This window comes from Rhinoraja longicauda, chromosome 3 (assembly GCF_053455715.1).
Source record: "Rhinoraja longicauda isolate Sanriku21f chromosome 3, sRhiLon1.1, whole genome shotgun sequence".
Lineage (NCBI taxonomy): Eukaryota > Metazoa > Chordata > Chondrichthyes > Rajiformes > Arhynchobatidae > Rhinoraja > Rhinoraja longicauda.
In genome coordinates, this window is record NC_135955.1 from 85,948,893 (window position 1) to 85,971,960 (window position 23,068).

A 23,068-nucleotide genomic window follows, 5' to 3' on the forward strand; every position below is an offset into this window, starting at 1 on the left:
ACTGCCATCCCAGAGTAACACATTCCAGGTACCTACCACTCTCTGCATAAAGAAAACATGCCTCCCAAATTTCCTTTAAACTAACCCCCTCTCACCTTAAAGCTATGCCCTCTAATATTTGACATTTCCACCCTTTGCAAAAGACTTGCCTGTATACCATATCTAATTTATATACCTGTCATGATTTTATAAACTTCTTTCAGGTCTCCCCTCAGCCTCTGAAGCTCCAGAGAAAACAATCCAAGTTTATCCAACCTTTAATTACAACTAATACCTTCTCATCCGGGCAGCATCCCGGTGAACTTCTTTTGGAGCCTCTGCAAAGCTTCTACATCCTATTTTTACACAAAGGGTGGTGGGTGTCTGGAGCGAGCTGCCAGAGGAGGTACTGTAGCTGAGGCAGGCACTCACAACATTTAAGAAACAGTTAGACAGGTACATGGATAGGACAGTACAGCGTAGAAACAGGCCCTTCTGCCAATCCCTTCTCTCCAGAGATGCTGCCTGTCCCGCTGAGTTACTCCAGCATTTTGTGTCTACCTATGGTACATGGATAGGCTAGGTTTAGAGGGCCAAACACGGGCAGGTGTGACTAGTGGAGATGGGGCATGTTGGTCGGCGTGGGCTAGTTGGGCCGAAGGGCCTGTTTTCACGCTGTATGACTCTATGACACATTAGCATCAATGTTCCAACCAAATGAGAAATTAGACGTACAAGCAGGAAGAGCCTTCCCTAAACCAGAACTGAACAGACTGCCTTATGAAGTCTCCATTTATCCACTCACTGTGAGTAAATGTACAACTGTTAAAAGAAGAGAGGGCGAGCTCGCAGCTTTGATGTTGTTTTAAATATTCAAGCTGACATCCTCTTCAATAATTGTGCTGGGCAGCCAGAGAACGGTAAAACTGAGATCGCCGCACATAGGTTCATAAGTGATAGGAGGAGAATTAGGCCAATCGGCCCATCAAGTCCACTCCGCCTTTCAATCATGGCTGATCTATTTCTCCCTCTGTTGTTGGAATCAAACCCATACACAGGAGTAACAACTCATAGTTTTATTGTAACACAAGCGGAGGAAACATTACATGCTATCGTCTCCGTAGTCAGCATCTAGTCTGCTGTGAGACGGCATAAGGCAGGTTACATAGTCTAGGTAGGGATGAAGATCCGGACTGGATCACATGTGGAATGTGCAGCATGCATAATAAGTGTGGTGATCTACTATGGTTATCTACACCCCCCTAGCCCCATTCTCCTGCCTTCTCCCCATAACCTCTGATTCGTGCTAATCAAGAATCTATCTATTTCTGCCTTTGAGATTATCCATTGCAGCTAGTGGAAGTAAAATCAGAGCAGTTTTGTAGGCACAGGCCTATAACTGGCAGTGGTGGATTTGTTTTGTATTGCACATATCATTCTTGTAATGATGATCACAATTTTGTTTTAATGTAAATGAAAAATAAAATAAATAACTGGCCTGGGCCAATCCTTGGGCGGGATTTGGAAGCGGAGCAATGGAAGTTCCACACACAACTGCCGACATTCCCTCCCACCGGTGCCAGAAATGTTGGGATTTACACTCAAGCTGCAGGGATGAGAAAGTCCTGAACTCTTTGGCAGTGATTCTACGCCAACCCTTCTCCGTGGGCACTTCCCAGCGCTCACACGATACAAACAATCGATGCCAGGTTCAGCCAGGGGCACAGAGCAAAAGAGCTCTCCTCCTTTAACTTCAGAGAGACACCAGAGACCGCAGATACCGCAATCTGGAGCAACAAACAATGTGCTGGAGATCGGCGGGGTGAGCAGTAAGTGGGGGTGGGGGGGGGGGGGGGGAGGGGGTGGGGCGCGGGGGTAGGGAATGGAAGGAATTGTCAAAGTTTTGTTGCTCCATTCACTTTAGCAACGATTAAGGTGAGTACAATAAACCCTCATTATGACAGACCATAGCGGGATGAATGGTGTCCCTCGTTTCCGATTGTCCACTATAGAAGGATGAAAGGGAATCTTGTAGAAACATACAAAATCCTTAAGGGATTGGACAGGCTAGATGCAGGAAAAAAAATCCCGATGTTGGGGGAGTCCAGAACCAGGGATCACAGTTTAAGAATAAGGGCCACTTCTGAGATGACAAAAAACTTTTTCACCCAGACAGTTGTGAATCTGTGGAATTCTCTGCCACAGAAGGCAGTGGAGGCCAATTCACTGGATGTTTTCATGTCAGATTTAGCTCTTAGGGCTAAACGAATCAAGGGCTACAGGGAAGAAGCAGGAACGGGGTACTGATATTGGATGATCAGCCATGATCATATTGAATGGCGGTGCTGGCTCGAAGGGCCGAATGGCCTACTCCTGCACCTATTTTCTATGTTTCTATAACTGTGTGTAATATATGGCATTTCATGACCCAACAATAAAATGTAAGCTGAGCAAGAACTGCACTGACAGTTGCTTTTTTTCAGCTGAAACTTTGAACCAAAGCCTTACCAGCCCTGATCTACAAAGCTCCATGGTCTCAATACAGTGATACAGGCGGTGGTGGCAGGCGTGACTGAGGAAGCTGTGTAGGCCGGTAGTGGAGTCGACACTTTCCCCGCACTTACACTATTCAAACAACCAATGCCAAGTTCAATGGCCAAGATAGCGGCCGAGGGTGGCATGGCAGGCACAGCCGGGGAAGTGGCTGGGGGCGACGTTGGCCAGACCCGGCTGGAAGTGGCCAGTTGGACGGTGCAGGCCAGTAGTGGCGTCAGCAGGCACGACCTGGAAGCAACTCAGCGGGACCGGCAGCAACTCTGGAGAGAAGGAATGGGTGACGTTTCGGGTCACAACCCTTCTTCAGATCTGTCGTATTCACGCCTTACCCTTCCACATCTCTAGACTCCCTCTCCCCTGACTCTCAGTCTGAAGAAGGGTCTCCACCCGAAACGTCACCCATTCCTTCTCTCCAGAGATGATGCCTGTCCCGCTGAGTTACTCCAGCTTTTTGTGTCTACCTTCGGTTTAAACCAGCCTTTGCAGTTCCTTCCTACATGGCCCGGAAGCATCCAGGAATGGCATCAGCATGCGCAGACTCAGGAAGGAGCGATGGAGGCGGTGTGGACCATGGGGTGGCATTGGCAGCCCAGACTGGAAGTGGCTGGAGAAGCATTGCGGGCCAGGCGTAGGGTTTTATTGGATGATGTTTGACCTGGCTAACTAGTCTAGAATTAGCGACAAGAGTCTCTAGCGACAAGGGGCTGTAGAGAGCATCCTGTCCGGCAACATTACAGTCTGGTTTGGGAACAGCTCTGCCCAGGACAGGATGGCCCTGCAGAGAGTAGTGCGTTCGGCAGAATGCACCATGGGAACTACACTCGTCCCCCTGCAGGACCTATACATCAGGAGGTGCAGATCCAGAGCAAGCAAGATCATGAGGGACCCCTGCCACCCCAGTAACGGACTGTTCCAGATGCTACGATCAGGCAAACGCCTCCGCTATCACGCTGTGAAAACGGAGAGGATGAGACGGAGCTTCTTCCCACAGGCCATCAGGACTGTCAACTTTTATAACCCCAGAGACTAAATTTTTGTCGACAATAATAGTAACTTATTAACTTTATTTATATGCTGTAACTGTAATTCTTTTTGTGCACAACCCGCAGGCATTGCCACTTTCATTTCACTGCACATCGTGTATGTGTATGTGACAAATAAATTTGACTTGACTTGACTTGAAATAAGGGGTTGGCTCTTCGGAATAAAGATGAAGATGAAGGGACATTTTTTTTCACCCTGAAGGTTGTCAATTCTTGGTATTCTCTGCCCAGGAGGACTGTGGAGGTTCAATAGTTGAGTATATTCAAGATAAGATCAGTAGATTTTTGGACATCAAGATAATCAAAGGATCAAGGTTTGTGCACGAGTGGGGCATTGAACTCTATTGGGGCATTGAGTCTCTGCTACCATCTTATGAATGGTGAAGCAGGCACAAAGGGGTCAAATGGCCTCTTCCTGCTTCACTTTTTACTGTTCTTATGATGTTGCAAAGAAAAGTGGGAATCAAGTTGGAAATCAGGATAAATAGGAAATCCAAGCCCTTTGCAATCAGAAATACGCATTCATCTCTCAGGCCCATTAACTTTCATTAGTAATATTTGCAGCATTTCAAAATGTTGCCTATCCATGTTCTCCACAAATGCTGCCTGACCCACTGAGTTTTTCTCCAGCATTTTAGACAATAGACAATAGGAGGAGGCCATTCGGCCCTTCGAGCCAGCACCGCCATTCAATGTGATCATGGCTGATCATTCTCAATCAGTATCCCGTTCCTGCCTTCTCCCCATACCCCCTGACTCCGCTATCCTTAAGAGCTCTATCCAGCTCTCTCTTGAGTTTTGCTCTCTATTTCTCCATTCTTCTGTAATAAACATTTTCAGGAGGATACATTTTCCCTATCCTAAAAGCCAAAGGGGATCATCTCGTCCACTAATTTGTTGGTCCATATTTACCTTTGATAAATATCGTATATTTTGAAAAGTGTGCAGACAAATATCTTCAGCGCAATTATGGACAATCCTAATAAGTTAATTTTAGTTTAGTTTAGTTTGGCTTATAATCACGTGTTCCGAGGTACAGTGAAAAGCTTTTGTTGCACGCTAACCAGTCAGCGGAAAGACAATACATGATCACATGATAGTGGGAATAACGTGAATAACATTTCGTTTAGATGCTAGGCTAGATGCAGGAAGATTGTTCCCGATGTTGGGGAGGTCCAGAACAAGGGGTCACAGTTTAAGGATAAGGGGGAAGTCTTTTAGGACCGAGATGAGAAAGTTTTTTTTCACACAGAGAGTGGTGAATCTGTGGAATTCTCTGCCACCGAAGGTACTTGAGGCCAGTTCATTGGCTATATTTAAGAGGGAGTTAGATGTGGCCCTTGTGGCTAGAGGGATCAGGGGGTATGGAGAGAAGGCAGGTACGGGATACTGAGTTGGATGATCAGCCATGATCATATTGAACGGCGGTGCAGGCTCGAAGGACCGAATGGCCTACTCCTGCACCTATTTTCTATGTTTCTATTATTGTCTAATTCAAGGCCAGCCATCAGGAAAGGCGATATTTTAATGAAAATAAAAAGCTTATAATGCATCCCGCAGTTCGATTCCAGCAAACCTTATATAAGTGTATCAAACCTTATATAAGTGTATCAAACACGCCTCAACTGGGGGAGTGGAGTTAATAACAAATGGAGAAAATAAAGTTGGATGGGATTAGTGTAGGTTTAGTGTAAATGGGTGTTCGGTAGTCAGCATGGACTTCAGGGTCAAAGGGCCTGTTCTCTCCTGTATCTTTTTTTAGAAGAGGGATAAATAAAATTCCAGAGGCTACTGGCTTTTGATAATTCATGCTGTCTTGCAGATCTGAGTTAAAGATTAGAAAGATTAGCACAATGCACTGAGCATTATAATTGGATTGAAATTTGCTGCTGAAGTCTGGCAGACTTGGGGAGACCAACCTTGTATCTATTAAAGTGTAAATACTTTTGTTCAAAGTGCTTTCCCAGTTAATATCGCATTAAAAAGTCATAACAGAAAAAAAAAGAAAAAAAGGAAAAAAAACACACCTCAACTACAGATAGTCATTTAAAAGTATTATACAAGTACAAGGTGATTCTCTAAGTAACATGGTTCTTTTCTCCTTTCATATTCTGTACGTGTAATCTTTTCGTTTAGTTCAGAAATATAGCGCAGATGCAGGCCTGTCGGGCCCGCACCGAGTCCGCACCGACCAGCGATCCCCGCAAACTTATACTATCCTACACACACTAGGGACAATTTACCATTTTTCCAAAATTTGATAAGAGAACTCGAGTTAAAGGAACCGCTTGGAGGTAGTGATCATAATATGATCAGTTTTAACCTGCAATTTGAGAAGGAGAAGGTTAAATCGGATGTGTCAGTGATGCAGTTGAACAAAGGGGACTATGAGGGCATGAGAGAGGAGCTGGCCAAGGTAGACTGGAAAGGGATCCTAGCAGGAATGACGGTGGAACAGCAATGGCAGGAATTTCTGGGCATTATCCGGAAGACGCAGGATCATTTCATTCCAAAAAGGAAGAAAGATTCTAAGGGGAGTAGGAGGCAACCGTGGCTGACAAGGGAAGTTAGGGATGGAATAAAACTAAAAAAAAAGATGTATAACACAGCAAAGAGTAGCCGAAAGCCAGAGGATTGGGAAACTTTCATAGGACAACAGAAGGTAACAAAACGGGCAATACGGGCTGAAAAGATGAAGTACGAGGGGAAGCTGGCCAAGAATATAAAGAAGGACAGTAAAAGCTTCTTTAGATATGTTAAGAGAAAAAGAGTAGCAAAGTGGATCCCTTGAAGGCAGACACGGGTGAAATTATTATGGGTAACAAGGAAATGGCAGAAGAGTTGAACAGGTACTTCGGATCTGTCTTCACTAAGGAAGACACAAACAATCTCCCAGATGTACTGGAGGACAGAGGATCTAGGGGGGTAGAGGAACTGAAATAAATTTTCATTAGGCGAGAAATAGGATTGGGTAGACTAATGGGACTGAAGGATGATAAATCCCCTGGGCCTGATGGTCTGCATCCCAGGGTCCTCAGGGAGGTGGCTCTAGAAATAGTGGACGCATTGTTGATCATTTTCCAATGTTCAATAGATTCAGGATCAGTTCCTGTGGATTAGAGGATAGCTAATGTTATTCCAATTTTCAAGAAAGGAGCGAGAGAGAAAATGGGGAATTACAGACCAGTTAGCCTGACTTGGGTGGTGGGAAAGATGCTGGAGTCAATTATTAAAGAGGTAATAATGGAGCATTTGGATAGCAGTAAAAGGATAAGTCCAAGTCAGCAAGGATTTATGAAAGGGAAATCATGCTTGACTAATCTTCTGGAATTTTTTGAGGATGTGACAAGTAAAATGGATGAAGGGGAGCCAGTGGATCTAGTTTATCTAGACTTTCAGAAAGCCTTTGATAAGGTCCCGCACGGGAGATTGGTGACTAAAATTAGAGCACATGGTATTGGGGGTAGGGTGTTGACATGGATAGAAAATTGGTTGGCAGACAGAAAGCAAAGAGTAGGAGTAAACGGGTCCTTTTCAGAATGGCAGGCAGTGGCGAGTGGAGTGCCGCAAGGCTCGGTGTTGGGGCCGCAACTGTTTACCATATATATATTGATGATTTGGAAGACGGAATTAGAAGCAACACTAGCAAGTTTGAAGATGACACAAAGCTGGGTGGCAGTGTAAACTGTGAAGAGGATGTTAGGAGGTTGCAGGGTGACCTGGATAGGTTGAGTGAGTGGGCAGATGCGTGGCAGATGCAGTATAATATAGATAAATGTGAGGTTATCCACTTTGGCGGCAAAAGGCAAAAACAAGGGGGCAGATTATTATCTCAATGGTGTTAGGTTAGGTAAGGGGGAAGTGCAGCGAGACCTGGGTATCCTTGTACACCAGTTACTGAAAGTTGGCATGCAGGTACAGCAGGCAGTGAAGAAAGCTAATGGAATGTTGGCCTTCATAACAAAAGGAGTTCGGTATAGGAGTAAAGAGGTTCTTCTGCAGTTGTATAGGGCCCTGGTAAGACCACATCTGGAGTGTTGTGTACAGTTTTGGTCTCCTAATTTGAGGAAGGACATCCTTGTAATTGAGGCAGTGCGGCATAGGTTCACGAGATTGATCCCTGGGATGGTGGGACTGTCATATGAGGAAAGATTGAAAAGACTAGGCTTGTATTCACTGGAGTTTAGAAGGATAAGAGGGGATCTTATAGAAACATATAAAATTATAAAAGGACTGGACAAGCTAGATGCAGGGAAAATGTTCCCAATGTTGGGCAAGTCCAGAACCAGGGGCCACAGTATTAGAATAAAGGGGAGGCCATTTAAAACTGATGTGAGAGGGCAGTGGACGCCAAATCACTGGATTGATTTAAGAGAGGGTTAGATAGAGCTCTAGGGGCTAGTGGAATCAAGGGATATGGGGAGAAGGCAGGCACGGATTATTGATTGGGGACGATCAGCCATGAACTCAATGAATGGCGGTGCTGGCTCGAAGGGCCGAATGGCTTCCTCCTACACTTATTTTCTATGTTTCTATGTTTCTATGTTTCAAAACCAATTAACCAACAATCTTGTATGCCTTTGGAGTGTGGAGAACCTATGCGGTCACGAGGAGAACATACAAACTCCGTACGGACAGCACCCGTAGTCAGGATCGAACCAGGGGCTGTAGGGCGGCAACTCTACCGCTGCTCCATTGTGCTGCCCACCATGCCTATCTCATTCAGATTTTATGGATATATAAGTGTGACAATTTATGAAGCAGATATGTCCCTCGGGACTGTAGCAGGTTTTCATCCAAAAGTAATAGCAGAAGTAAATCCCACCAACTCCTCGCCATGCTTCTTTTCCATGCCTGTTTGGTCAATCTTAACAGTCTCACTGTCAATTTACGGATTCAATGGTTGGGGTTGTTAAGAATAAGGATCGTCAGATTGCAGTGTTTAGGCAGGTTGTCTAAAGGACTAAATGAATTACATTTTAAAGGTTCAAGGAACATTTAGCCAAGTTTAACATCTGTAATGAATTTGGCTCATTCTTTTACTGTACACTGTAGCCATAGTCACGCACAAAGCAGAAACATAACCAGACACCAATTGAGTTAACATGTCTATTTTTTCTGTTCTGTGAGTTCCACACAATTGTATGCGTAGAAACTAAGCCTCTTTTCTGGCTCTTTGTGTCAAAACATAGATACAAAATGCTGGAGTAACTCAGCGGGCCAGGCATCGTCTCTGGAGAGAAGGAATGGGTGACGTTTCGGGTTGAGGCCCTTCTTCAGACACGTTTCTCGACCCAAAACTTCACCCATTCCTTCTCTTCAGAGATGCTGTCTGTCTCGCTGAGTTACTCCAGCATTTTGTGTCTATCTTTGATGTAAACCAGCATCTGCAGTTCCTTCCTACACATGACGTCAAAACATCATCACCTGAAATCCGACCCATAGGAAAGGGGAAAGGCACTTCATATATTGCATGGATGAGGAGAAAGTTTTCTGACCATTTCACTGAATACATTTTCTTTGAAACAACTTTTATACTGTCACATCCAATTACTAGAAGTTTTTTTGTTTGCATATCCAGAACCATGCCAATAGAAAGTCCTCAGCCTTATATCAGCCTGGCATAATTTCAGAATCCTTTGAGACAAAATAATCTTAATATGTTTTTTTCTTACAGTAATTAAAGATAGTTCATCTTTAATTCAAACAGGGGATGTGTATATTCACTATTTCACTGTATATATTCACTATTTCCAGAAAAGTATAGTGACAGTAATGTTTTGAATGTTTTCGCAACAATCTAATACATTTCAGCAGTGGATTGGAAGCGGAAGAGATCAACAAAGTTCATAAGTTTATAAGTGATAGGAGCAGAACTAGGTCATTGGGCCCATCAAGTCTATTCCGCCGTTTAATCACGGCTAATCTTTCTCTCCCCATAACCCCTAACACCCACACTAATCAAGACTCTATCTATCTCTGCCTTAACAATATCCACTGACTTGGATTCCACAGCCTTCTGTGGTAAATTTAGGTTAGTTTAGTTTAGAGATACAGCGTGAAAACAGGCCCTTCGGCCCACCGAGTCCACACCGATCAGCGATCCCCGCACATTAACACAATCCCACACACTCTTGGGACAATTTACATGTACACCAAGCCAATTAACCTACAAACCTGTATGTCTTTGGAGTGTGGGAGGAAATCAAAGATCTCGGAGAAAACCCATGCGGTCACGGGGAGAACGTACAAACTCCACACATACAGCACCCGTAGTCGGGATTGAACCCGGATCTCCGGCGCTACAAGAGCTGTAAGGCAGCAACTCTACCGCTGCACCACTGTGCCGCCCAATTCCACATATTCACCACCCTCTGACTAAAGAAATTCCTCCCCATCTACTTCCTAAACGAATGTTCCTTTAATTCAGAGGCTATGACCTCTGGTCCTAGACTCTCCCACTAGTGGAAGCATCCTCTCCACATCCACTCTATCCAGGCCTTTCACTGTTCGGTAAGTTTCAATGAGGTCCCTCCTCGTCCTTCTCAACTCCAGCGAGTACAGGCCCAGTGTTAGCTAGGGCTGTCAACTGTACCGGGATTGTTTCTGCTCTGGTCAGTATTTCTGTACAGTTAGAGTGCTTTGGGTTGCACCAACCCATCCCTCTCTCTGCATAGGGCATATGATGGAAGATGACAAGCTAAAACAATTGGGAAAAGAGTCCAAACTATTACACTTCTAGGTTGGCTTTTTAAATGCATTCTAAAAATGAATATTCACGCAAAAACAAAATCCAGTAATTGAAGTGGCAGTATAAAAATTACTTTAAAAAACAACAACAAAAAACCCCATTCCCTCATCCATCCATCCATGCCGTTAGATAACGTGTGTTATTTGGAGCCACTGACAAGCTGGGGTAGTGTTATTCTTCTGGTTCCAACTAACAAACTGTACATGAGTAATTTAATTCAATGTCATGTCACCTTCTTAATCTTTTTAATATCCGGGTCTTCATCCTCTGGATTTCCTTGGTAAGGGCGCATCCGTTCCTTAGTCTTGTTCACAGCAACAATCTTAGAAACAAACAAAAGATAATCATAGTAACAGTGGACATGATTCTGGGATAAATTCACAGGCTATGCAGTTATATTTGATCTGTCTTGATAAGGACTGCATCATTTATTATATCTGTAACTCTTTCTCTAAAGACCTGAAGATTTGCACTGCAATATTGCTCTTTTAACCATTAAAATTGCACTAGTTAGGAGTCACTGCGATTAAACAGCGTTTTATGCACCGTATAGACTATAGAGATACAGTGTGAAAACAGGGTCTTTGGCCCACCGAGTCCACGCCGATCAGCGATCACCCCATACACTAGCACTATCCTACACACCAGGGACAATTTACAATTTTACCAAAGTCAATTAACCTACAAACTTGTACATCTTTGGACTGTGGGAGGAAACTGGACGCATGCACACGGGGCAAACCCACTCGGTCACTGGGAGAACGTACAAACTCTGTACTAGACAGCACCCGTAGTCAGGATCGAACCGGTGGGCGGTCACGGTGGCGCAGCGGTAGAGTTGCTGCCTTACAGCGAATGCAGCGCGGGAGACTCAGGTTCGATCCTGTCTAGGGGCGCCGTCTGTATGGAGTTTGTACGTTCTCCCCGTGACCTGCATGGGTTTTCACCGAGATCTTTGGTTTCCTCCCACACTCCAAAGACGTACATGTATGTAGGTTAATTGGCTGGGCAAATGTAAAAAAAAATTTTTGTCCCTAGTGTGTGTAGGATAGTGTTAATGTGCGGGGATCGCTGGGCGGCGCGGACCCGGTGGGCCGAAGGGCCTGTTTCCGCGCTGTATCTCTAAATCTAAATTTAAACCCGGGTTTCTGGCGCTGTAAGGCAGCAGCTCTACCGTTAAGCCACTGTGCTGCTTGTAATCTTGATTTATTACAAGATCCATAATTGATCATATTCAGTGCCATAGAGTCATAGAGTGATACAGTGTGGAAACAGGCCCTTCGGCCCAACTTGCCCACACTGTCCAACATGTCCCAGCTACACTAGTCCCACCTGCCTGCATTTGGTCTATATCCCTCCAAACCTGTCCTATCCATGCACCTGTCCCATTGTTTCTTAAACATTGGAATAGTCCCAGCCTCAACTACCTCCTCTGGCAGCTTGTTCAATACACCCACCACCCTTTGTGTGAAAAAGGTATCCCTCAGATTCCTATTAAATCTTTCCCCTTCACCTTGAAACTATGTCCTCTGGTCCTCGATTCCCCTACTCTGGTCAAGAGATTCTGTGCATCTACACAATTTATTCCACCCATGATTTTATACACCTCTATAAGATCACTCTTTATCCTCCTGTGCTCTAAGGAATAGAGATCCAGCCTACTCAACCTCTCCCTGTAGCTTATAATACATTTATTTTATATAGCGCTTTTCATATACTCAAAGACGCTTAGACCTTCTAATCTTCGTAAATCTTTTCTGAACCCTTTCAAGCTTGACAATATCTTTCTTATAACATGGTGCCTTGAACTGAACACAAGCCTAGTCGCTCCAGTCTTTCAACATATGACAGTCCCGCCATTACGGGAATTAACCTAGTGAACCTACGCTGCGCGCCCTCAATTGCAAGAATATCCATCCTCAAATTTGGAGACCAAAACTGCACACAGTTCTCCAGGTGCGGTCTCACTAGGGCCCTGTACAACTGCAGAAGGACCTCTTTGCTCCTATACTCAACTCCTCTTGTCATAAAGGCCAACATGCCATTAGCTTTCTTCACTGCCAGCTGTACCTGCATGCTAACTTTAAGTGAATGATGAACAAGGACACCCAGATCTCTTTGTACTTCCCCATTTCCTAACTTGACACCAATTCAGATAGTGATTATTTAGTGACATTCAAGAGATTAGCACAATTAGATTTTAAAAACCTCCCTTTTTATTAAATCTACTCTTTGTGAACTGTTTTTTGTCAATGCAAAATTGATCTATTTCAACAAATGCTTGGACCAGTGGAGGTTTTAGGTTGAAGCCCCTTGGAAGAAACATTAAATGCAAAAGGACAGGAGGTAATATGAGAGCTGAGTGTTGGTGGCGTTGCTTGAGGCTGAAACAATGGCATCAATGTTAGATTGCACTGATAGGTAAGGAAAAAGTGTCTGAGAGGACACAAAAGGGTTGATAAATGTGTTTAGAACTACTTCCCCCTGTGGAGGAGCTCACTTGAAATACTGGTTTGTTTCTGTCCTAGAATTTACAGGTATTTCTGTGCACAATGGCTTAAATGAAGAGAAATTTGCTATATTTGAATCAAATGGATAATTTTTCACCTCATTAATCTTACGACTCAAACAGATTGTCAGAACAGCATGGTAATTATGATGCAAAACATTGCAACTGACACAAATATCATTCATATTTTGTAAACGTGCGATATGCTGCACATCACATCAACATTCTTATCCAATCTATTCAATTTGCCACTTCATCTCAAAATAATGTACAATGTTTCCAAGTTTAAGACCCAAAGCATTAAATTTGTATTGCAAAATCCACATTGGTCTTTTGCTAATTGACCTCCAATGGATTTTTTTGTCTGTTGTTAGTGTTTATCCCGATTACTGTCAGGTTTCTAAACAAATGATTAATTCTAATGAATCATTGCTTTCATTAGTTCACATGTTCAGAGTCAATCTCCAACATAGAAGCTGCCACTTTTGCATTTCAGGACATTTAATGAAACTACCCTTTTGCTGTCATTAGTCATCTTGTCCTCCTGACATTTCTGTCCTACACTGATCATACAATAAGTACAATAGCATTTAGGGTGCTGAATAACATGATGCTGAACTATTCCCTGACTCATATGCAATGAAGGCAAGCATATCATCGGCCTTCTCTACCACTTTATTGTCATTTTCATGGAGCTACGGACTTGGACCCCAAGATCCCTCTGTACATCAATGCGGAAGAGTCATCCCATTAATTGTATATTTTCCCTTTACATTTGGCCGCCCAATGCACAACACCTCACAATTGCTCAGATTAAACTCCATTAGGCAGGAAATGGTGTTGGCTAGACTGATGGGACTGAAGGCTGATAAATTCCCAGGGCCTGATGGTCTGCATCCCAGGGTGCTTAAGGAGGTGGCTCTAGAAATTGTGGATGCATTGGTGATCATTTTCCAATGTTCTATAGATTCAGGATCAGTTCCTGTGGATTGGAGGGTAGCTAATGTTATCCCGCTTTTTAAGAAAGGAGGGAGAGAGAAAACGGGAAATTAGAGACCAGTTAGTCTGACATCAGTGGTGGGGAAGATGCTGGAGTCATTTATAAAAGACGAAATTGCGGAGCATTTGGACAGCAGTAACAGGATCGTATAGAGCGATTTATTCACAAAATGCTGGAGTAACTCAGCAGGTCAGGCAGCATCTCGGGAGAGAAGGAATGGGTGACGTTTCGGGTCGAGACCCTTCTTCAGACTGAAGAAGGGTCTCGACCCGAAACGTCACCCATTCCTTCTCTCCTGAGATGCTGCCTGACCTGCTGAGTTACTCCAGCATTTTGTGAATAAATCGATTTGTACCAGCATCTGCAGTTATTTTCTTATAGGATCGTATAGAGTCTGCATGGATTTACGAAGGGGAAATCATGCTTGCCTAATCTTCTGGAATTTTTTGAGGATGTAACTAGGAAAATTGACAGGGGAGAGCCGGTGGATGTGGTGTACCTCGACCTTCAAAAAGCCTTCGACAAGGTCCCACATAGGAGATTAGTGTGCAAAATTAGAGCACATGGTATTGGGGGTAGGGTACTGACATGGATAGAAAATTGCCTAGTCATACAGTTTAACCTCAAGAGTCAAGTCAGGAGTGTTTTATTGTCATATGTCCCAGATAGAACAATAAAATTCTTACTTGCAGCAGCACAATAGAATATGTAAACATAGTGCACTGTAAACAATATGATAAAAAGAAACAAACAATAATAGCGCAATAAAAACAATAATAGTCTATGTAGTTCAGAGCTTTTCGGAGGTTGTATTGTTTAATGGCCTGATGGCTCCAGGGAAGAAGCTGTTCCTGAAATTGCACTTTACAGTTTTTAGGCTTCCGTGCCTTCTTCCCGTCGGGAAGGGGTGAAATGAGTGTGTGGCCAGGATGGTGTGGGTCTCTGATGATGCTGGCTGCCTTTTTGAGGCAGCGATTCCTGTAAATCCCTTCGATGGTGGGGAGGTGAGAACCTGTGATGGACTGGGCAGTGTTCACAACGTTTTGCAGTCTTCTTCGCTCCAGGGCATTCAAGTTGCCAATCCAGGCCATGATGCAACCAGTCAATATACTCTCTACTGCACACCTAACTCTTTAAACCATTAAGCTGAATGGTTTATCATTGTCACAGATACTGAGAATTTGTGAGTTAATCATATGATAAAGCCACTGTCCATGTCATACAGTAAATTGGCTTAAAGCAGAATGGAGGAGAGAATGAAACATCCATCTATTTTTTCCTTTCCAGCTATCTATCAAAACAAAACAGTTTTATTTGCTGACATTACTGACCTCAGCTTTCAATCTTTCAATTTCAGTGTCTTGATCCTCAAGTTGCTGCCGGAGTTGATGGGCTGCAATTTTCTCTGTCTCCACGATCTGAACCAGATGAATATACTTCTGCATCAGTATCTCTCGCTCAATCATTATATCACAGTAACTAGGAGAAAAATAGGAAAACTGAATGAATGCAATGCCCCTTGCAATTAAAAAAATACAAGTTCCTCTAATCGGCTCGCAATCTTGAAACAATAAACCACAAAACAACGAAGAAACCTCTTAATTAGAGAATAGGAGGCGGCACGGTGGCGCAGCGGTAGAGTTGCTGCAGACGACACAAGTTTGCAGACGACACAACGGTGATCGGGCTGATCACCAATGGTGATAAAAAACAAAATACAGAGCGGAGGTGCAGAACCTGGCGGACTGGTGCTCTGATAACAACCTGTCCCCAAGCTGATCATCAACTTCAGTAGGTCACACAACGGGGAATACGCCCCGATCTTTATCAATGGGGACACTATCCAGCTTCAAGTTTCTGGGCACTCACATTTCGGAAGACCTAACATGGTCCAATAACACTGCTGCGGTGGTCAAGAAGGCACAGCAACGACTGTTCTACCTAAGAACACTGAAAAGGTCTGGTCTACCCCAACAGCTGCTGACGACATTCTACCGCTGCACCATAGAGAGCATCCTAACGCATGGCATCCCTGTGTGGTATCTCAGCTGCACGGAGGCAGAGAGGAAAGCTCTTCAGCGGGTAGTCCATAGAGCTCAGAGGGCCATCGGAACACAGCTGCCAGCCTTGGAGGGCATCTATAACACACAATGCCTCAGAAAAGCCACCAGCATTCACAAAGACTCTTCACACCCCTGCAACAGTCTGTTCGAACTTCTACCATCGGGCAGATGATACAAGGCCTTCTACGCCCGCACCTCCAGACTCAGGAACAGCTTCATCCCCAGGGCCATAGCTGCTATGAACCGGTCCTGCTGAGCCGGATGGTCACATCGCACAGTGAACCGGCACAGATCCACTTGCACTTTATTCTGTTTTAAAACCGTTCCAATTTGTTTCTTTGGGTTGTTTAAATTAATACTGACTAGCTAATTAATTTATTGCATCGTATGGGAGGCGCATTCCCAATCTCGTTGTACCCCTGTACAATGACAATAAAGATATATTGTATTGTATTGTATTGTATTACAGCGCCAGGGACCCGGGTTCGATCCTGATTACAGGTGCTATCTGTACGGAGTGTGTACGTTCTCCCCGTGTCCGCGTGGGGTTTCTCTGGGATCCCCGGTTTCCTTCCCACACTCCAAAGGCGTGCAGGGTTGTATGCTAATTGGCTTCGGTAAAAAATTGTAAATTGCACCCAGTGTGTGTAGGGTAGTGCCAGTGTATGGGGATCACTGGTCGGCGCGGACTCGGTGGGCCAAAGGGCTAGTTTTCGCTCTGTATCTCTAAACTAAATTAATGTCTGGGAATATAGTGTCTACTTAGCTTTTGAATGTTCCACATGCACTCATTCCCACATCTAACAGTTAATATATATGAAATCTAAACTTTGAAGTAAGTGTTGAAATGGATGCCAAAAATCATACAATAAATGAACAATATCCTTAAAAATATAATTTTTTTATGTTGCAGAAATGACTTTAGTCCAAGAAAGGTGCTACCCCCAAAAAGCTGGACCATTCTTTCATTTTCATCTAGTTTCAAGGTAGATATTTTGTTCAGGCTCAGGGTTTGATAAGTAAATATAGGCCAGAGACTTTTACAGCACAGAAATAGGCCATTTGGTCTGCCAAACCATGCCAACTATTAGGCACCCATTGCAATTAACCTCCACTATTTATATGGCCGTGTGATATCATTGCAGCTTTTACTCTGCATCCTGATAAAGTTTTCTGATCCCAGACATTCAAAACTGCATATCAATGATGTTCATCTGCACAGTGGCGCACAAAAAAAACAGGTGGAGATTTCACTTGGAGATTGCATTCTGCACTGATAATTTTACATGACATTTTAGAAAATGTGTCAAATCTTCCCTCGTGTTGTTGGTAAATGTATGCAGCAAAGCTTATGTCGACAATGATTTAATTACTGGTGACACTTGTTTTATTTAATGTCACTTCAAAGAACAAGCTTGGCAAGGATAGGCAATGACAAAGCTTGGTGACAATTGACAATAGACAATAGGTGCAGGAGGGGGCCATTCGGCCCTTCGAGCCAGCACCACCATTCAATGTGATCATGGCTGATCATTCTCAATCAGTACCCCGTTCCTGCCTTCTCCCCATACCCCCTGACTCCGCTATCCTTAAGAGCTCTATCTAGCTCTCTCTTGAATGCATTCAGAGAATTGGCCTCCACTGCCTTCTGAGGCAGAGAATTCCACAGATTCACAACTCTCTGACTGAAAATGTTTTTCCTCATCTCAGTTCTAAATGGCCTACCCCTTTTTCGTAAACTGTGGCCCCTTGTTCTGGACTTCCCCAACATTGGGAACATGTTTCCTGCCTCTAACGTGTCCAACCCCTTAATAATCTTATACGTTTCGATAAGATCTCCTCTCATCCTTCTAAATTCCAGTGTATACAAGCCTAGTCGCTCCAGTCTTTCAACATATGAAAGTCCCGCCATTCTGGGAATTATTAACCTAGTAAACCTACGCCGCACGCCCTCAATAGCAAGAATATCCTTCCTCAAATTTGGAGACCAAAACTGCACACAGTATTCCAGGTGCGGTCTCACGAGGGCCCTGTACAACTGGTGAGGAACAAGATTTTTTGTGAAACTTTTAAAAAGCCTTCTTGCTTTTCTCTGATAGTGCAGATCTATGCTGTGGGTATTTCTGTAGAACAACAGAAGCGATCCTAAAATCCATACCTTAAAACATAACATTGCAACAGGTTAGTAGACACAAAATGCTGGAGTAACTCAGCGAGTCAGGCAGCATCCCTGGAGAGAAGGAATGGGTGATGTTTCGGGTCGAGACCCTTCTTCAGACTGATGTCAGGGGAGTGGGCGGGACAGAGATAAAATGTAGTCGGAGACGGTAAGACTGGTGGGAGAACTGGGAAGGGGGGAGGGGATGGAGAGTGAGGGAAAGCAAGGACTACTTGAAGTTAGAGAATTAAAATGTTCATACTGCTGGGGTGTAAACTACCCAAGCAAAATATAAGGTGCTGTTCCTCCAATTTGTGCTGGGCACGGACCAATTTAACCACACATGCAGTAACATGATCACCACTCAAAGAGTGTGACACAATTAGCCTAAAGAAGAGCACTGACCCAAAATGTCACCCATCCCTCCACAGATGCTGCCTGACCCATTGAGTTACTCCAGCACTGTGTGTTTTGCTTAAGATTCCAACATCTGCATCTCCTTGTTTCCCAATTTACGAGTATTGAGTTCTTCGAATCAGTTATAATTAGTCAAGAGTGTTCAGTATAAATAAACAATAATAGTGCAAAGTCAAAAATTAGGCATAGAAGTGTGAAAACGCACATCTCCAGATTCAGGGACGGTTTCTTTCCAGCTGTTATCAGGCAGCTGAGTCATCCTTCAAAACTAGAGAGCAGCCCTGAACTACTGTCTACTCCTCTGTTGATCCTCGGGCTATCTTTGATCGGACTTTACTGGCTTTACCTTGCACTAAATTGTTATCCCCTTATCATGCATTTATACACTATAACTGGCTCGATTGTAATCATATATTGTCTTTCCACTGACTGGATAGCACGCAATAAAAGCTTTTCACTGTACCTCGGTACATGTAACAATAAACTAAACTGAACTGAAATTAAGTCTGTATAGTTCAGAGCCTATTTGGAGGTTGGAGTGTTTAATAGCCTAATGGTTGAAGGAAAGAAGCGGCCCCTGAACATGGACATTACAGTTTTCAGGCTCCTGTAAGTGATGGACTGGGCAGTGTGCATCACTCTTTGCAATCCTCTTTTCATTCCCAGGCTTTCGAGTTGCCGAACCAGGCTGCCGAACATCTGCCTCATCCTACAGTTTGGAGCAAAAATCCCTTTTAACCTATTTGATTATTATTTTTCCAATAAAGATAATCTTGCATGCATCTTTCCCTTTCCTTGACTATATACAGGATGTAATAAAGGTACCATTTGCATTCATTTGTTCACTACCATCTAACCAGGTTGTTTTAAATGCTTTGCTTTTGAAGTGCAATCATGTCAAGTCAAGTCAAGTCAAATTTATTTGTATAGTATGGCGAATCTGGAGGCTCGTTCTTTGTTGAAGAAGTTTATTGCGACAGCAAGATTCGATCACAAAGTTTACTTAACGAGATTACAGACAACCATTAAAACTAACTGTTCACTTCGAAGAAGTCTCTCAACTGACTCTTTTGGGCGCCAACATGGCACGTGACGATGCTGTCCAATCAGCGGTCTCACTCCCTGGACCAATCCCTACGGTCGTACCCACACGTGACCTTGCTGGCCAATCTGAGGGTTCGACACACAGGACCACTCTCTATGGTCGCTACCTGACCCCCCCCAGAACCCGAGGTACGGAACCTAGCAGGGAGTCGGATTTCGCGACCAGAACGAGAGGGGCAGCCGGAACCACAGGAGCGGGGGGTCCTGGACCAGGTGGAACTGCAGGAGGACGGCCTCGCCGAGGTGGTTGACCGACGAGGACAGGGCTGTCCGGATCCAAGTGCGCAGGTTTAAGCCTGGACACCAAGACGAGCTCACTCCTGCCGCCCACGTCTAAGGTGAAGGTGACCGTCCCTTTACGCAAAACCCGGAACGGCCCTTCATAGACCCTCTGCAACGGGGCACGATGGGCATCCCTACGCAGAAATACAAACTCACAGTCCTTCAAGGCAGGCGGTTCATGCACCATGAAACACCCATGACGCGAAGTAGGAACCGGAGCCAGGGAACCCACGCGTGCCCGGAGTGATGCTAACACCGACGGAACTGAAGGTAGCTGACCAGAGGACTCCGGCAGCAAATCTCCGGGCACTCGAAGTGGCGAGCCATATACTAGCTCCGCGGATGAAGCACCGAGATCCTGCTTAGGAGCGGTCCGGATGCCCAAAAGGACCCAGGGAAGTTGGTCTACCCAGTCCGGGCCCTCCAGCCTCGCACTGAGGGCCGCCTTGAGTTGTCGGTGGAACCTCTCCACGAGCCCATTAGCCTGTGGGTGGTACGCCGTGGTGTGCTGCAACCGGGAGCCGTACAGCTCTGCTAGCGTGGCCCAGAGGGTAGAGATGAACTGTGGCCCCCTGTCGGTGGTAATAACGGAGGGAACCCCGAAACGGGCCACCCAATGGAGGGCCAGGGCCCTGGCACAAGAGGCAGCGGAGGTATCTGACAATGGGAAAGCTTCCGGCCACCGGGTGAACCGATCCACCACCGTGAGCAGATGGGTGTAGCCCTGGGAGGAAGGCAAGGGTCCGACTAAATCCACATGAATATGGAAAAAACGGACCGCTGGGACCGCAAACTCTTGTACCGGGGGCTGGACATGGCGTTGAACTTTAGCGGTCTGGCAGGGAACGCAGGAACGAGCCCAAGCGGCTACCTGCTTTCGCAGGTCATGCCACACAAACCGAGCGGCTACTAAGGCAGAGGTGGAGCGGATGGACAGGTGCGCCAGCCCGTGAATGACATCAAACACCCGGCGCTGAAGGGAGGGGGGCACCACCGGCCTGGGACGGGGAAGGGAAACATCACACCAGACTTTTGTGCCTGCCGGCCCGCAGGCCACCTGAGCCAACTTCAACCCTGAAGTGGCAGACTGGTATGCCGAGGCGGTGTCCGCCAGGAGCTGTGCCTCCGCAAGCTCCTGGGGATCCACCTCGCAGCCCACCGCTGAAATGGGGGAAACAGCAGGCCGAGACAGGGCGTCAGCAACGGCATTAAGCTTACCCGCGACATGACGGACATCGGTGGTAAACTCAGAGATGGCAGTCAGGTGCCGCTGCTGGCGGGCCGACCATGGGTCGGACAATTTGGAAAAAGCAAAAGTTAACGGCTTATGGACCGTAAAGGCCACAAACGGGCGGCCTTCTAGGAAGTACCTAAAGTGACGGACAGCTAAGTAGAGAGCCAGAAGCTCTCGGTCAAAGGCGCTATATTTCAGCTCAGCCGAACTCAGCTGTCGGCTGTCGGGTGAAAAACGGAAAGGGCTGCCAAAGGCCACCGACCTGCTGTTCTAAAACCCCTCCCACCGCCACGTCTGACGCATCAACCGTCAGGGCCGTGGGGGCGGAGGCGCTCGGGTGGACAAGCATGGTGGCGTCTGCCAAAGCCGCCTTAGCTGTTGCAAAGGCCGACTCCGCGGCTGAGGACCACACCAACTCTACAGGTTTACCCGCGAGGCACTGGAAGAGCGGGCGCATGACCTGTGCTGCTGCCGGGACGAACCTATGGTAGAAGTTCACCATGCCCACGAACTCTTGCACACCCTTCACTGTGGTGGGCCGCGGGAATGCACGGATAGCCTCCACCTTCTCGGGCAAAGGGGTGGCGCCGGCAGGAGTGATTCTGTGCCCTAATAAATCGAGAGAAGGGAGGCCAAATTGACACTTGGAGGGTTGGATGATGAGCCCGTGGTCTTGGAGCCGCTGGAATACAGTCCGCAAGTGGGCCAGGTGTTCCTGCACTGAGGGGCTGGCGACCAGGATATCATCTAAATAAATGAACACAAAAGGCATATCTCGACCAACACGGTCCATGAGTCGCTGGAAGGCCTGTGCTGCGTTCTATAAACCGAAAGGCATGCGCAACCATTCGAACAACCCGAACGGAGTGATCGTGGCAGTTTTTGGTATGTCCTCCGGACGCACAGGGATCTGGTGGTAGCCCCGCACCAAATCGATCTTGGAGAACACCACGGCACCTTCCAGTCCAGACGAGAAGTCCTGGAGGTGCGGTATGGGGTAACGGTCAGCCGTGGTGACGGCATTGAGGCGCCGGTAATCGCCGCATGGTCTCCACCCCCCAGATGCTTTGGAGACCATATGCAACGGCGAGGCCCACGGGCTGTCGGACTGACGGACAATGCCCATTTCTTCCATCTTCCTGAATTCTGCCCGCGCCACCACCAGCTTGTCGGGCGGTAACCTCCGGGCCCGAGCGAAAACAGGGGGCCCTCGGTGCGGATGTGGTGGACCACGCCGTGCCTGGCCGAAGGGGCGTCGAAGCGTTGAATGAGCAGCTCTAGAAACTCCGCCAGGACCTCAGCATACGGGTCGGGGGCCGCGACGACGGCCTGGACAGTCGGGCTGGGCGGGGTGGCGGCCGACGGAGCGGCGGGCTCATCGCTGCTGGTGGAGGGCCGAAGGTCGTTACCGCGGACATCGGGGACTAGTGAAAAGGCCCAGAGGAAATCTGCGCCTAGGATCGCCTGGCTGACGTCCACGATAATGAATGGCCATTCGTACGTGCGGATGCCTAAAGCCAGGGACATTGTCCGCGTACCATACGTGCGGATGGGGCTGCCGTTAACCGCGATGAGGGTAGGACCTGTCTTACCCGTTCTGGTCTCGAGGGCGGTCGGCAGTACGATACTGACTATGGCTCCCGTGTCAACCAAAAATTCTGTATCCGTGAATCGATCTCGAACGAAGAGGCGTCGGTTCTGGCCAATCGCAACCGCCTCTATGTACGATCGGCCGAGGCATTTCCAGAGAAGGTACAAGGTGAGCGGCAGTTGCGGGATTCTCCACCCCATCGTAGATGGTAATAGCACCAGCCGCGCTTGTGCGGATCCTTTTGGCGGGCTTTTGGAGAAATGGCGGGAGACGCGGCGCCATCTTGATGCCGCTGTGGCGCAGCCGATGATGCCGAGACCTAGTTGATCGAACTGCTTCTTTTTGATTTGGACGCCATGAGCGCATCGGCTTTTTCTGCAT

The 23,068-nt window shown here is 46.2% G+C and overlaps 1 protein-coding gene across 2 annotated transcripts in view; it reads right to left on the reverse strand.

The window, feature by feature from the left end:
* LOC144592142 (ras-specific guanine nucleotide-releasing factor 2-like) overlaps positions 1-23,068 on the reverse strand; it is a 180,256-nt gene that overhangs the window by 125,175 nt on the left and 32,013 nt on the right. For both annotated transcript variants that reach the window (XM_078396560.1, XM_078396559.1), the window contains exons 3-4: positions 15,170-15,317; positions 10,562-10,651 (exon numbers count right to left, since the gene is read on the reverse strand). In XM_078396560.1, the coding sequence (XP_078252686.1) occupies positions 10,562-10,651; positions 15,170-15,317 (238 nt within the window). The remainder of the gene's footprint in view (positions 1-10,561; positions 10,652-15,169; positions 15,318-23,068) is intronic.